This window comes from Balaenoptera borealis (genome assembly GCF_965194805.1).
Source record: "Balaenoptera borealis genome assembly, chromosome: 16".
Lineage (NCBI taxonomy): Eukaryota > Metazoa > Chordata > Mammalia > Artiodactyla > Balaenopteridae > Balaenoptera > Balaenoptera borealis.
Window position 1 is genome coordinate 28687038 of NC_138872.1, and position 15937 is coordinate 28702974.

General features: G+C 38.5%; 1 protein-coding gene across 3 annotated transcripts in view; it reads left to right on the forward strand.

Annotated features, from left to right (window-relative positions):
• PSMF1 (proteasome inhibitor subunit 1) overlaps nt 1-15937 on the forward strand; it is a 54692-nt gene that overhangs the window by 21347 nt on the left and 17408 nt on the right. For all 3 annotated transcript variants that reach the window (XM_082361035.1, XM_082361036.1, XM_082361037.1), the window contains one exon: nt 7137-7319. In XM_082361035.1, the coding sequence (XP_082217161.1) occupies nt 7137-7319 (183 nt within the window). The remainder of the gene's footprint in view (nt 1-7136; nt 7320-15937) is intronic.

Sequence of the window (15937 nt, forward strand, 5' to 3'; positions counted from 1 at the left end):
GGCTGTTCATGCTCCTTAGAGCATTTAGTCCCCTCAGCAATACTGAGAGAGAAACGATGATAATATCTCCATTTTGTTTTTTTAAAATAACATTTGTTGTTGGAGTTTTGTGTGTGTTTGGGGGGTGTGTGTGTGTTTTGATTGCTGTAAAATGACATAGTAGGACTACCTCCGAGTGTTCTGAGAATGAGATGAGATGTCAGCACAGAGTGCTTAGTGCTGGGCCCAGCCCTTCATGAATATGCAAACGAAAGAAATCTGATCACAAGGAATCATCTCCATGGAAACTGAGGCTCAGAGAGCTGGGGTCTGGATCTCTCTCCTGATCATAAGGCCCTCCCTCTCTCCTCTGCCTTTCTGGCAGCAGCACTGAGCTGCCTGCTTCTGGCCCCCTTCCACCATCTGGCCCTCCTTGTTAGGTCGTCATGGCATGTCATGTCTTTTCTAGGTAGAAGTCTGTGCCCCTAGTTGAGTAAACTGGTTTGCTAAGGAGTATAAACCTGTTCCTTTCTGTCATGCCTCTACTATGTTAGGATGACAGGCTGTCTTTTGCTACTACCAAAATGGCAGTTCTCCTAAGGTTTAGAAATCATGCGAGAACTTCTCCTTTGGGACTTAGTAGTTTTTTAATCAGACCTGAGTTCTACAGGTAAACCTTTTGCATAGGGAGATCAGAGGGCTTCCACCTGTATCACACACAGCTCATCTTACTGAAAGGAAAGAGGAGTTAGATTTATCCCTGCTACCCAACTTGGTCAGGGAAGCAGCATGGTGTACAAAGTTCTGTGTTCTGAGTAGGAACCTGATCTTTGTAGGGATGTATGGACCACAGGCCCTTAGAACTTCTAAACCATTGCAGGTGTTACACTTTTTAGTCATGGAACTCTTTATTCAAGCACGCGTAATATTCCATTGTCTGTATCTACCATATTTTGTTTATCCATTCATCTATCCTAGGTATTCGTGGCCACTTACGTTGCTTCCACCTTTTGGCTACTTTGAATAATGCTTCTTTGAACATGGGTGTACAATTATCTCTTCATGTTCTTTAGGATTCTGGAGGAAAGAGTAGGGACAGCAAATGGAGGTCCTTGTGCCCTATCCACTTGGCTTTCTCCATTGCCCTTCCTGGGCCCCCTTCCATGCCAGAGAAGCCCTGAAACTACTGATCTAGTCTAATCTCAGTGATTTTATGGTTATGTAATAAGTGATTTTTTAATTAAACTTTTTATTTTGAGATAACTGTAGACTTACATGCAGTTGTAAGTTGTAAGGTATAATACAGAGAGACTTGTATCCTTTATACATTTTACCTTTATACATTTCATCTCAATTATAACATTGTATAAAACTACCTTAAATATTACAGTGAGGATATTGACATTGATACACTGACAGTATTTCCATCACCACAAGTATCCTTCCTGATGCTTTTTATAGCCACACCCACTCCCCCTCCCCACCCCTAACCCCCTGGCAACCATCATTTATTCTCCATTTCTAAAATTTTGTCTTTTTTCTTTTTTAATTTTTATTGGAGTATAGTTGATTTACAATGTTGTGTTAGTTTTAAGTGTACAGCAAAGTGAATCAGTTATACATATATATATACCACTCTGTTTTAGATTCTTTTCCACATAGGTCATTACAGAATATTGAGTAGAGTTCCCTGTGCTATATAGTAGGTCCTTATTAGTTATCTATTTTACATGTAGTCGTGTGTATATGTCAATCCCAATCTCCCAATTTATCCCTCCCCCCTCCCCCAATAACCATAAGTTTGTTTTCTACATCTGTGACTCTACTTCTGTTTTGTAGATAAGTTCATTTGTACCATTTTTTTAGATTCCACATATAAGTGATATCGTATGATATTTGCCTTTGTCTGACTCACTTCACTCAGTATGACAATCTCTAGGTCCATCCATGTTGCTGCAAATGGCATTATTTCATTCTTTTTTATGGCTGAGTAATATTCTATTGTATATGTGTGCCACATCTTCTTTATCCATTCCTCTGTCGATGGACATTTAGGTTGCTTCCATGTCCTGGCTATTGTAAATAGTGCTGCAATGAACATAGGGGTGCATGTATCTTTTTGAGTTATGGTTTTCTCTGGATATATACCCACAGAGGGATTGCTGGATCATATGGTAGCTCTATTTTTAGTTTTTTAAGGAAGTTTCATACTGTTCTCCATAGTGGCTATACCAATTTACATTCCCACCAACAGCGTAGGAGGGTTCCCTTTTCTCCACCCTTTCCAGCATTTATTGTTTGTAGATTTTTTGATGATGGCCATTCTGACTCTTGTGAGGGGATAACCTCACTGTACTTTTGATTTGTGTTTTTGTAATGATTAGTGATGTTGAGCATCTCTTCATGTGCTTTTTAGCCATCTGTATGTCTTCTTTGGAGAAATGTCTGTTTAGATCTTCCACCCGTTTTTTGATTTTTGTTTTTTTTTGTTTTTTTTTTTGGTATTGAGCTGCATGAGCTGCTTGTATACTTTGGAGATTAAACCCTTGGTGGTCTATTCATTTGCAAATATTTTCTCCCATTCTGAGGGTTGTCTTTTTGTTTTGTTTATGATTCCTTTGCTGTGGAAAAGCTTTTAAGTTTAATTAGGTCCTACTTGTTTATTTTTGTTTTTATTTTTATTACTCTAGGAGGTGGATCAAAAAAGATCTTGCTGCAATTTATGTCAGAGTGTGTTCTGCCTATGTTTTCCTCTAAGAGTTTTATAGTATCCGGCCTTACATTTAGATCTTTATTCCATTTTGAGTTTGTTTTCGTGTATGGTGTTAGGGAGTGTTCAAAAATTTTATGTAAATGGTATCATACAGTATGTAACTTTCGGGATTGGCCTTTCTCACTCGGCATAATACCCTTGTGATCCATCTGAGTTGTTGCATGCATCTATGGTTTGTCCCTTTGTCTTGCTGAGTAGTATTTCATGGTATGGTAGGCATGGCATTTCACAGTTTGTTTAACCATTCACTAGTTGAAGGACATCTGAGTTGTTTCATTTTTTGCTGTTACGAATAAAAGTGCTATGAACATACATGTACAGGCTTTTGTGTGGACATATTTATTTCTCTACAATAAATGCCAAGAGTTCAATGGTAATTGCATGTTTAGTTTTTTAAGAAACTGCCAAACAGTTTTCCATAGTGTCTGTACCATTTTACATATCCACCACCAGTGTATGACTGCTAGTTTCTCTGTATCTTCACCAGTTTCTGGTGTTATCACTATTTTTCATTTTAGTTATTCTGATGTATAGTAGTATTTCATTGTGGTTTCAATTTGCATTTTCCTGATGGCTAGTGACAGTTCTTTGTATATTTCAGATGCAATTCCTTTGTTGGATCTTGGTTTATAAATGTTTTCTCCCAGCCTGTAGTTTGTTTTTTCATTCACTTGACAAGGTCTTTTGCAAAGCATAAGTTTTTAATTGTTAATAGCTATTTGATAAATTTTTGCTTTTATGGATCCAGCTTTTGGCATCAAGTGTAAGAACCCTTTGCCTAGTTCTAGATCTCAAAGCTTTCCTCCTATTTTTTTTTCTAAACATTTTATAGTTTTATGTTTTACATTTAAGTCTGTGGTCTATTTTAAAGTAATTTTTGTATAAGTTGTGTGGTTTAGGGAGAGGTTCATTTTCTTGCCTATGGATGTCCAGTTGCTCCAACACCATTTGTCATTGAATTGCTTTTGCAACTGTGTCAAAAATCAGTTGTCTGTACTTGTGTTGGTTTATTTCTGGGTTCTCTTTTTTTTTTCCCATTGATCTTTATGTCTGTTCTTCTGCCAATGTCACACAGTATCTATTATTGTAACTATGTATCAATAGTACACCTGAATATTGAGTAGAGTGATTCAAGATCGCCCACTTTTTCTTTGTCAAGGTGGTTTTCACTATTCTTCAGTCTGTGCCTTTCTGTATAAACTTTAGAGTAAACTTCTCTTTGTGCATAAAAAACCTTGCTGGGATTTTGATAGGATTTGCATTAAACTTACAGATCATTAAATCTAAAATGGGAAAAATTGACATTTTTGCTATGAATGTGGTATGTCTCTCCATTTATTTAGGTCTTGCTCTGTTTCTTTCATCATCATTTTATAATTTTCAACATATAGGTCCTGGACATGTTTTTTGTTCTTTTGGGGTGTGAGAGGTGATTATAAATGGTGTTCCATTCTTGGTTTTGATTTTCAAATGTCCATTGTTAGTATATAGAAATGCAGTTTATTTTTGTGTGTTGATCTTATATCCTGTCACCTTGCTGAATTCGTAGTGTTCTTGGAGGGGTTTATTTGGTAAATTCCTTGGGAATTTCAAGATAGACTGGCACGTCATCTGCAAATAGGAGCAGTTTCATTCCTTGTTTTCTAATCTGTGTGCATTTTCTTTTTCTTGCCTTACTGAAGTGGCTGGAACTTCCAGTATTATGTTAAATAAGAGTGGTTAGAGAGAACATCCTTACCTTGTTCCCAGTCTTAAAGACAAAGTACTCAGTCTTTCATTACTAAGTATATTGTTAGCTGTAGTTTTTTTGTAGATGCTCTGTATCATGTTGAGGAAGTTCTCTTCTATTCCTGGTTTGTTGAGAGTTTTTATCATGAATGGATTTATCATGTTGGATTTTGTCAAATACCTTTTCTGTATCAATTGATATAACCATATCATTTTTCTTAGCTTATTGATATGGTAGGGATTTGTAACTATTGAACCAGCCTTGCGTACATACAATAAATCCTATGGTATGTAATTCTTTTATATATTTTTGAATTTAATTTGTTAATATTTTGTTGAGCATTTTTGCATCCAAGTTCATGGGAAATAGTGGTCTGTAGTTTTCTTTTTTTTGTACTGTCTTTGTCTGGATTTGATATCAGCATAATACTGGCCTCATAAAAATGAATTGGGAAATGTTCCCTTCTCTTGTATTTTCTGGAAGTAACTGTAAATTGTTGTTAATTCTTTAAATGTTTGGAAGCCTTCTCCACTGAAATCATCTGGACCTGGATATTTCTTTTGGGGGGTGCTTAAGTATGAATTGTGTTACTTTAATAGAACTATTCAGATTATCTATTTCATTTTGCCTAAATTGTTACAGTTTGTGGTTTTTGAAGAATTAGTCTATTCTAAGTTGTTCAATTATGTTGTTATTAGTATTCTCTTATCCTGTCAATGGCAACAGATTTGTTATAATATCCCATTGCATTCTTGATATTGGTGATTTTTGTTTTTTCTCTTTTTATGTCTGTTGCTCTTGCTGGAAGTTTATCAATTTTGTTCATTTTTTGAAAGAACCAGCTTTTTGTTTTTTTAATTTTCTCTTGTTTTCCTGTTTTCTCATTTATTTATTTATTTAATTTATTTATTTTTCTGGGAGGTGCCTGGAAATCTGCATTTCTAATGGGCTTCTAAGCGATGCTGATCCTGCTAGTGTGGGGACCATGCTTTTTTTTTTAAACAACAGCTCCTGTTTATTTTTTTATTTGTATTTATTTATTTATTTATGGCTGTGTTGGGTCTTCGTTTCTGTGCGAGGGCTTTCTCTAGTTGCGGCAAGTGGGGGCCACTCTTCATCGCGGTGCGCAGGCCTCTCACTATCGTGGCCTCTCTCATTGTGGAGCACAGGCTCCAGACGCGCAGGCTCAGCAATTGTGGCTCACGGGCCTAGTTGCTCCGCGGCATGTGGGATCTTCCCAGACCAGGGCTGGAACCCGTGTCCCCTGCATTGGCAGGAAGATTCTCAACCACTGCGCCACCAGGGAAGCTCCTCATTTATTTATTTTTAGTCTTTATTATTTCCTTATTTCTGCTTGCTTTTGGTTTAATTTGCTCTTCTTTTTCTAGCTTTTTGAGGTTAGAATTTAAATTGTTGATTTCTTTCCTTTTTTCCAGTGTAAACATTTAGTGCTATAAAGTTTCCTCTCAACACTGTTTAGCTATAATCTCACATAATTTAATATGTTGTACTTTTATTATTATTCAGTACTTTGTATTTTTTTTCAAGACTTCCTCTTTGATCCATGGATTATCTAGAATTGTATTGCTTAACGCCATGTATTTAGAGACTTCCTTCCAGTTTTGATGCTTAGTATGATTCCATATGGTCAAAGAACATACTCTGTATGATTTCAGTTTCTTTTTTTACATTTATGAGGTTTGCTTTTTTTTTTAACTTATTTTTTATTGATATATAGTTGAATTACAATGTTGTGTTAATAACTGCTGTACAGTAAAGTGATTCAGTTATACATGTACATACATTCTTTGTCATATTCTTTTCCATTATGGTTTATCACAGGATATTGAATGTAGTTCCCTGTGCTGTACAGTAGGACCTTGTTTATTCATTTTATATATACTAGTTTGCATCTGTTAATCCAAACTCCCAATCCAACCCTCTCCCACCCCCCTCCCCCTTGGCAACCACCAGTCTGCTCTCTATGTCCCTGATTTATAAGGTTTGCTTTTTGACCCCAGATATGGCTCATTTTAAAACACCAGATTTTTAGGAACTCTGTGGAGTCCTGCCCACTCCCTGTTACCTCAGTCTGCCTCAACACTTCAGCTATAGCTCACATTGCTTGTCTCTCACCAGCAGAGAAAAGAGGCCTAGAGCAGCCTTCCAAGGGCCCCTGAGTTAGTGACAGAATTGGACATTAAGCCCTGAGAGCCCTGCCTACTTGGACCAGGAACCTGGTTCATCCTCCCCATGGAGACTTTGCCTTCCATGACCCTTCCCATGACATGTGATGAACACACAATGAGGCTGAGGGTGGGGTGGGGTGGGGTGGGGTGGGCAGGGCACAGAGGAGTAGCCAGTCTAGGCCCTGTGCCCCTACACCCTCACCGCTTTTTAATGGGGTGGTAAGCGAGGAGGGGCAACTCAGATGCCTAAGAAGCTTAGGCCCAAATCTCGGAGACAACCCCAGGCTGTTACCCCCCTCACCCAGGTCCGCCGGGCGGCCCATTCCCACCCTTGCAAACAGTCCAAGCGTGACACCAAGAGCTATCAGGGACACCACCGCCATTGCCGCTGCCGCCGCCGCCAAAATACTGTACGCAGGGTTGCCAACCAGGTGCAAGCAGTTGACACCTCGTCTCCTTCCTGCAGGGTCTACAAGAAGAGTGAGGAACTTCGGTCTCGTCTTGTGTCTGGGATCATCACACCTATCCATGAGCATTGGGTCAAGGCTAGCGTAAGTCCCCACCAGGAGTTTCCCCCTGCCACTGCCAGAGAGGTGGACCCACTCCGGATTCACCCACGCCACCCACCTACCAGCCGGCAGCCTCCCTGGTGAGTACAGAGCCCACAGTGGCAGCCCCTTCCTCTGCAGAAGGATTCCAACCATGACCATCTTGCCACTTGACCCCCCTCTGGCCTCCATGTGTCTTCAATAGAATTGTCAGAGTCTTGGTATATGGAGATAGGAAGTGGAGATGTAAGTGGAGCAGTGAGTTCTTGTACTGCTACTAGTCACCCCAACAACCCAGCATCCTAAGGCTGCCTGCCTCCTTTCTAGAGGCCACACACAGCCTCTGAGTCTGCCCAAGGGTCAGTGCCTCTGAGGTGTGTGTGCAGCCCTCCAGAGTTGCTGCCCAGGTAGTTCAGTTTTTTATTCCAGAGCTCTTTGTCTGTGCAGGACCCTGGACCAGGCTTTTGGGGAAAATGCAAAGATGTAGAAATACTGGAAGTTCCTGGAGGGAATATGTTCCCAGTGTTCCCTTTCTTTGCCTTTCACTTCGTTGTAGTCCCCTGATCTCTTTTACAACTTGAAAACTTTGCCAAAACAGCATGAGGTATGAGCAAGTCATATACAAGGTCTTTGCAGATTAGGATGGCAGCACTTAGGACTGGAGACTTCTGCTCTGAGGGAGAAGACAAGGACCAGGGACACCTTAGTCTCTAGTTGAGATGGCACGTCCCAGTTTGGAGTCCACAGTGTGGTAGTAATGGTGGGGTTGGCGGGGTTGTGGAGAGGGCTCACTGTGCGGCCATAATAAGCACTCAATAAGTGTTAGCTGCCGTTGTTAAAAATGACTCTGTTTTGCAATTATATACCTTTGGTTAGTTAAATAAATAGGAAATTTGTTTAATTACTATAATAAGTAATAATTGGCAAGTCTCTGGCAATCTTTGGAAATATTGGGTTCTGTGGGGAGAGAGGAGGATAATAAAAAGTGGTTGAAAGGTTGGGAACAGCTTGTCTGATCTAACCTCTTTATTTAAGATGACCTGCCTAAGGTCACCAGCCACTAATAAAGAGACAGAGCCAGGGTTGGGGGTCCAGGTGTCCTCACTCCAGCACAGTGCTCTGTTGTGATGCAACCAGAATATGGTGGGAAGATTTAAGGATAAGCCCTGGACAGCAATCAAATTGGGGGAGACTTTTAGACCTTAAGTAGATAGTAATTCTCAGGTCTCTCAGATTTACTTCCTATTTCAAAACAAATATTCTCTGAAGTCTCCTTCACTGCCTCAAAATGGAATTCATAGATGATCTAACTTACCAATGGACAGTTTCAGAAAGGATCAGTATAAAGTCCTGACTATAATATAAATGAGAAATAAAAAGTGAGTAATTAATAAGATAATGTGTATTTCATTGTGTAGATGCCTGAGCATGATTACACTGGAAAAAAGATAGGCATTTGCACTTGTATATGGAATTATTTTGAATTCGACAGTAACAAAAGCAGGCACGTGCTATGTTATAGTTACATTTCTGGAAAAATTTTTATTGAAACAATATAAAAATACTTTGTGTTCACATATAAAATGGCCTTAGACTAACTTATGGTAGGTAATTTTATGTAGGCTTTACATCTCTATGAATGTCTAACAAGACTTAGGCAAGTTGTGTAGGATGTAGATTATTCATTATGTGGAGCTCTACTGTGGATTATAGAGCATGAAGCATCTCTGGTCTTTGCCTATAGATGCTATAAGCACTCTCCAATCACTGTAACAAACAAAAACACCCCTGGGGCTTACACAAAAACACCTCCAGGGCACCTGGAGACTCTGCCATCCTAATTGGGAATCATAGACCTGAATCTGGAATTATGAAGGTAAGAAATCCTAGCCTTGGAAGAACAGAAAGAATGAGAAAATCACCATATTGCAGCTTCTGCTGAAATAATGTAGTGACTGGGCACAAATTGTCAGTGGTTGCTAAAACCATTAGGTAAAAGGTTGATGGGCAACTTTATAATGGATGAATCAGACTGATAGCACCTGAACCCATAGGTCAATCTTAACACTAAAAGTGGGACAGCCAGACTTTGTGTATTCTAATATAATGCAATAGTAGGTTCACAACAACATGAATCTAGATTGAACTCCCAGTTTAAAAGAAGCATGAGAGGTAGAAGAATGAGTTGAAGAGACACATGAGGATACATGGGTTCCAGCCAATGTATGGAACATGAAAAATTTTTACAGGATTAATTGATCTTGTTTTTTTTCATCAAATAATGGCATGGGGAGAAAAGGAAGAGGGGGCTTGTTAATTAGAGTCTTATCAACTAAATCCAGTGTTGGACTTTGTTTTGATCTTGATTCAAATAAACTAATTCTAAAATTATTTTTGAGATATTTGGGGAAATTTAAACAGGGACCAGGTATTTGATAATGTTACTGCTAATTTTCTTAGGTGAAATAATTAAATTCTGGTTATGTTAAAAAAAAAAAAGAAGTCTTTTGTCTATTGTATATATATAATTTTATTAACTGAAGTATTTAAGGGTGAAATGATATGTCTGGGATTTGCTTTAAAATAATTTCACCCCCTAAAAGAGTGAGACATTGGGAAATGAGTGTAGGTGAAATAAGAATGGTAGAATATTTTGTTTTTTAATTTATTTATTTTATTTATTTATTTTTGGCTGCTTTGTTTCTTCTTTGCTGTGTGCAGCTTTCTCTAGTTGCAGCGAGCGGGGGCTACTCTTTGGTGTGGTGCATGGGCTTCTCATCATGGTGGCTTCTATTGTTGTGGAACACAGTCTCTAGGCACGTGGGCTTCAGTAGTTGTGGCACACGGGCTCAGTAATTGTGGCTTGTGGGCTCAGTAGTTGTGGCTCGCGGGCTCTGGAGCGCAGGCTCAGTAGTTGTGGTGCATGGGCTTTGTTGCTCCGCAGCATGTGGGATCTTCCTGGGCCAGGGCTCGAACCTGTGTCCCCTGCATTGGCAGCTGGATTCTTAACCACTGTGCCACCAGGGAAGCCCAGAATGGTAGAATATTGATAATTATTAAAACTGAATGGAAAGGTACATGGGTGTTCATAAATTAGACTTTGTACTATTTTTTGGTCCCTTTGAAAATTTCCTTAACAATGAGTTTTTTATTGATACCAATCCTTCAAAAATTCTTCCAAAAAATAGAAGAGGGAGGAACACTTCCCAACTCACTCTGTGAGGCCAGTATTACCCTGATACCAAAACCAAAGACATCACAAGAAAAGTACAAACCAGTATCCCTTATGAATATAAATGTAAAAATCCTCAACAAAATACTAGCAAAAGAAATCCAGCAACATATAAAAAGGGTTATACACCATGACCAAATGGAATTTATTCCAGGAATGTTTGGTTTAACATCTTAAAATAAATCAGTGTAATATACCATATTAATAGAACAATAGACAAAAAACACATGTTCATCTCAATAGAGAAAAAGCATTTGACAAAATCCAACACCCTTTCACAATAAAAGCATTCAACAATAGAAGGAGACTTTCTCAACTCCCAAAGCACACAGCTAACATCCTACTTAATGGAGAAAGATGGAAATGTTTCCCGGTAAGGTCAGGAACAAGACAAGGATATCTGCTATTGCTACTTTTCTACAACATGGTACTTGAAATTCTAGCCAGAGTAATCACTCAAGAAAAAGAAATAAAAGGTATCCTGATTAGAAAGTTAGAAGGAAAGCAATCTTTATTTGCCAATGACATGGGATCCTGTATATAGAAAATCCTAAGGCATCCTTTTTAAAAACCTTCTAGAGCTAATGAATGAGTTCAGCAGCATGACATGATATAAGATCAGTAAACAAAAATCAATTGCATTTTCTATACACCAGTAGTAAACAATCTGAAAATGAAGTTAAGGAAATAATCTCATTTGTAATAACCCCCAAAGGTATAAAATACTTAAGAATAAACTTAACAAAAGAAGTACAAGACTTGTATACTGAAAACTACAAAATGTTGCTGAAAGAAGTAGGAAGATTTAAACAAAAAGATATCCAGTGTTTCATAGATAAGGAGACAATATTTGTCAATACTCCCCAAATTGATCTGCATACTCAGTGCAATCCCAATCAAAATCCCAGAGTTTTTTTGTTTGGTATGGGGTAGGGGGGTTGGGGGAGGCTTGTGTGTGTGGGTTTTTTGTGGGGTTTTCTGGTAGAAATTGGCAGGCTGAGCCTAAAATTCATATGGAAATGCAAGGGAACCAGAATAACTAAAACAATCTTAAAAAAACGAAGTTGGAGGACTCACAGTTCCCAACTTCAAAACTTATTACAAAGCTACAGTAATTAAGACAGGTGCTATTGGCATAAGGATAGATATGTAAAGCAGGGGAGTAGAATTGAGAGTCCAGAAATAACCCATACATTCATGGGCAATTGATTTCAACAAGGGTGCCAAGACAGTTCATTGGGGAAACAGTAGTCTTTTCAGATGGTGCTGGGACACTGGATATCCACATGAAAAAGAATGAAGTTGGACCCATTCTTCAAACTATACACAAAAATTGACTCAAAATGGATCATAGACCTAAGTGTAAGAGCTAGATAGAACTATAAAACTCCTAGAAGAAAACTTAAGAATAAATCTTCATGACCTTGTATTAGAGGTGGTTTCTTAGATACACCAAAAGCACAAGCTACAAAAGAAAACATAAATGAATTGGACTTCATCAAAAATAAAACCTTTTGTTGCATCAAAGAACAGTATCAAGAAAGTGAAAAGACGGCCCACAGAATAGGAGAAAGCATTTACAAATCATATATCTGACAAGAGACTTGTATCCAGAATACATAGAGAACTCTTGCATCTCAGTAATGAAAAGAAAACCCAATTTTAAAAAGGTTAAAGGATTTGAATAGACATTTCTCCAAGTAATATGTACAGGTGGCCCATAAACATGTGAAAAGATGTTCATTATTCATCATTAAGGAAGTGGAAATCCAAATTACAATGATATACTACTTGTTTGTGCACATATTCATGTACAACTTTTGTACATGAATGTTTACAGCAACATTATTCATAATAGCCAAAAAGTGGAAACAACCTAAATGTCCATCAACTGATGAATGCATAAAGAAATGTGATACATGCATACGATGGAATATTTCAGCAATAAAAAAGGATGAAGTACTGATACCGATACACGTCACAACATGTGTGAACCTTGAAAACATTATGCTAAGTGAAAAAAGCCATTTATGTGAAATGTCCAGAATAGGCAGATCCATAGAAACAGAAAGTAGATTAGTGGTTGCCAGGAGCTGAGGTGGAAGGATTAGAGAGCATTAATGGGGAATGACTAATGGGTACAAGGTGTCTTTTTAGGGTGCAGAAAATGTTCTAAAATTAGAATAATTGCACACTGTGAACATCTAAAAACCATTGTTAAGTGGCTGAATTTTATGAAACATGAAATATCCCAATAAAGATGTAAAAAAAAAATTAAAAGGTCCTAACCTTGGCTTAATTGGAAATGTGAATATATAACAATAGAAATGAGGATCCCAGGATCAAACTAGAAGAGAACTGATAATAATCACCCATGATTGAGACTTTTGTATTTTTCCTTCAACTAGAGAGTGGTTTGGTAATACCTAAACAATATTTTATGGGACCAACATTATACTAGCAAAAGGATTCCTTCCCCCTAAGAAACAAGGTAAGGATATCCACCCTCTCCAGTCTTATTCAGCATAGTACTGAGAGTTTTGTGTTTGTCTTTGTCTTTCTTAAGGCAAGAAAAAGAAAAGGCATATAGGTAAGAAAGGAAGTTTATATTCACAGATGACATAATGGTCTATATGGAAAATCTCAAGGAATCTACCCAAAAAAATAATAGCAAGGTTGCAGGATGCCAGTTCAACATTCAGAAGTCAATGATGTTTCACTATATTAGCAGTAAACACGTGGAAACAGACATTTAAGATACAATACCATTTGCAATCACTGAAAAAAATACTTAGGTATAAATCTAACAAAACATGTTTAAGACTTTTATGCTGAAAACTATAATCAAAGAAGACCTAAATAAATGGAGAGACATAACATGTTCAAGGATGGAAGACTCAACATAGTAAAGATGTCACATACTCTACAAATAGACTTACTAGTTTAATTGAATTCCTATAAAAATCCCAACAAAAATTTCTGTAGATAGAGCAAGATTATTCCAGAAGTTACCTGGAAAGGCAAAGGAATTTGTAGTAGCTAAAACAATTTTGAAAATGCATAAAGAGGGAGAAATCACTCTACCCAATGTTCAGGCTTATTATATAGCTACATTAGATGGATGGACTCATAGATCAATAGAACAGAATAGAGAACCCAGAAATAGGCCCACAGATGTATAGCCAGTTGACTTTTGACTAGGGTGCCAAGCAAATCAGTGGAGCAATTGGATAGTCACAAGCAAAAATAAGCCTTGGCCTAAACCTCACACCTTATATATAGTTTAACTCAAATTGGATCGTAGATTTAAATGTAAAACTTAATATTACAACACTTTTAGAAGAACTCAAAGGAGAAAATCTTAAGGATCCAAGGCTTGGTGAAGAGTTCTTAGATATGACTCTAAAAGCACAATCTATAACAGAAAAAAAAAATAAATTGGACTTCATCAAAATTAAAAACTTTTGTTCTGTGAAAGACCCTGTTAGGATAAAAACATAACCTACAGATTGGGAAAGGATGTTTGCAAACCACATATCTGGCAAAGGAATTGTATCTAGAAAGATCATCTTAAAACTCAACAGGTTAAAAAAACGAACAATCCAATTAGAAAATGAGCAAAGGATATGAAGAGATGTTACACTGAAAAGGATATACAGATGGCAAATAAGCACAGGAAAATGTGTTCAGCATTACTGGCCATTGGGGAAATGCAAATTAAACCACAGTGAGATACTTCATACCTATTAGAAAAGCTGAAATGAAAGTAATGATACCAAATGCTGGAGAGGGTGCAGAGAACTGGGATCTCTCATATATTGCTGGTGGAACATAAAATGGTACAGCTACTCTGGAAAATTGTTTGGCAGTTTTTTAAACTAAACATACACTTAATGGTAAGACCCAGGAATCACACTCCTGGGTATTTATCAGATATAAAAATTATGCCACACAAAAACCTATCCACAAATGTTCATAAGCAGCTTTATTTGTAATAGCCAAAAACTGGAAACAACCTGGATATCCTTCAATTGGTGAATGATTAAACAAACATCCATTCCGTGGAATACTACTCAGCAATATAAAGGGATGAATTGTTGATACACACAACAGTTAGATGGATCTCAAGGTCATCAGGCTGAGTGAAAAAAACCAATTCCAAAAGGTCACGTACTGTATGATTCCATTTATATAATATTTTTTGCAATAACAAAATTATAGAGGTACTAAACAGACTAGTGTTACCAGAGGTTATGGATGGGACAGGGCTGTGGGTGTGTTAATAAAAGGGGATAGCATGAGGGAGATCTTTGTGGTGGTGTAACTGTTGGGGAAAACTGGGTGAGGGTACACAGGATTTCTCTGTACTATTTTTCCAGCTTCCTGTGAATCTTTAATTATTTCAAGGTAAAAAGTATTTTAAAGTTTAGATGCTGAGGAGTCACGTAGGTTCTTAAGTCCACTGTATTTATTGAGCTCACTATATGCGGGGCACTAGATCTCCCGCTGGGTGCTTCACAAAGGCCAGTGATGCCATTCATGCTCCTGCTCTTACCTCATCTCATGGGGATGAATGGGTTACTTGGAAGCACGTAGGAAGAGGAACCTGAACCACACTTGGTGTTCAGGGAAGACTTCCCTAAGAAGGGACTCACCTCCAAGCAGGAGGAGATGTTAACCAGGCGAAGAGTAGGGTAGAATGGGTGCTCTAGCCTGAAAGTCTGTCCTGTGCAGAGCCCTGGAAGAACAGGTGGTGTGGTTAGAGCTGGGCAGGGGTACAGTGGTGGTGGTGAGCCGGTTGCTGAGCCCAGGGCAGGCTTCCCCACTTAGTGGGGAGGGGAAGGGTACAGTACTTTCCACCCAGCGAGTGGTTTTGGGCCTTAGTTCAGGGAACCTTTACTGTGTCAGGGCTCTAAGTCTTTGGGTTGAGAAAGGCCTTGGGACATATGTGGGCATTGTTCTAGGCCTAGAAGATGGGAAAATAGAGGCTGGGAGTAGTGCCAGCCAAGCACAGGCCTGCTGCAGGCACAGCCAGTCTTGCCCCATCCTGCCCTTCGTGTTCCTTTGGTTGGCTAAAACTCCTGGCCCCCTAGCCCTGGCATTCACCCCATCTTTGACAATACTACCACTCAGTTATTTTTTGTCTAATTGCAAGATTATTGGCTTTTTTCAAGTGCATATCCCCTTTGCTCTACTTTTTCACCTCTTTGTATCTCCATCACCCGGACCTATGCCTTGCACATTTTTGATGAATTCTATGTTCAGCAACTGTTCCCCTCTGGGTTCAGCGATCCCTGGGCCTGGGCCCCTACTCTTGAGGCATGTGCTCTCTCTCTGATGTGGGAGACAGGTGAGTAAATAAGAGTGCCATTGCAGAGGTTAGCACAGAGATCCTTCATAGGTAACCTAGGAAAGACTTCTTGGAGGAGGTGCTGCCTGAGCTGTGTCTTCACGGGGAAGAGGAGAACTATTCCTTAAGCTCCTTTT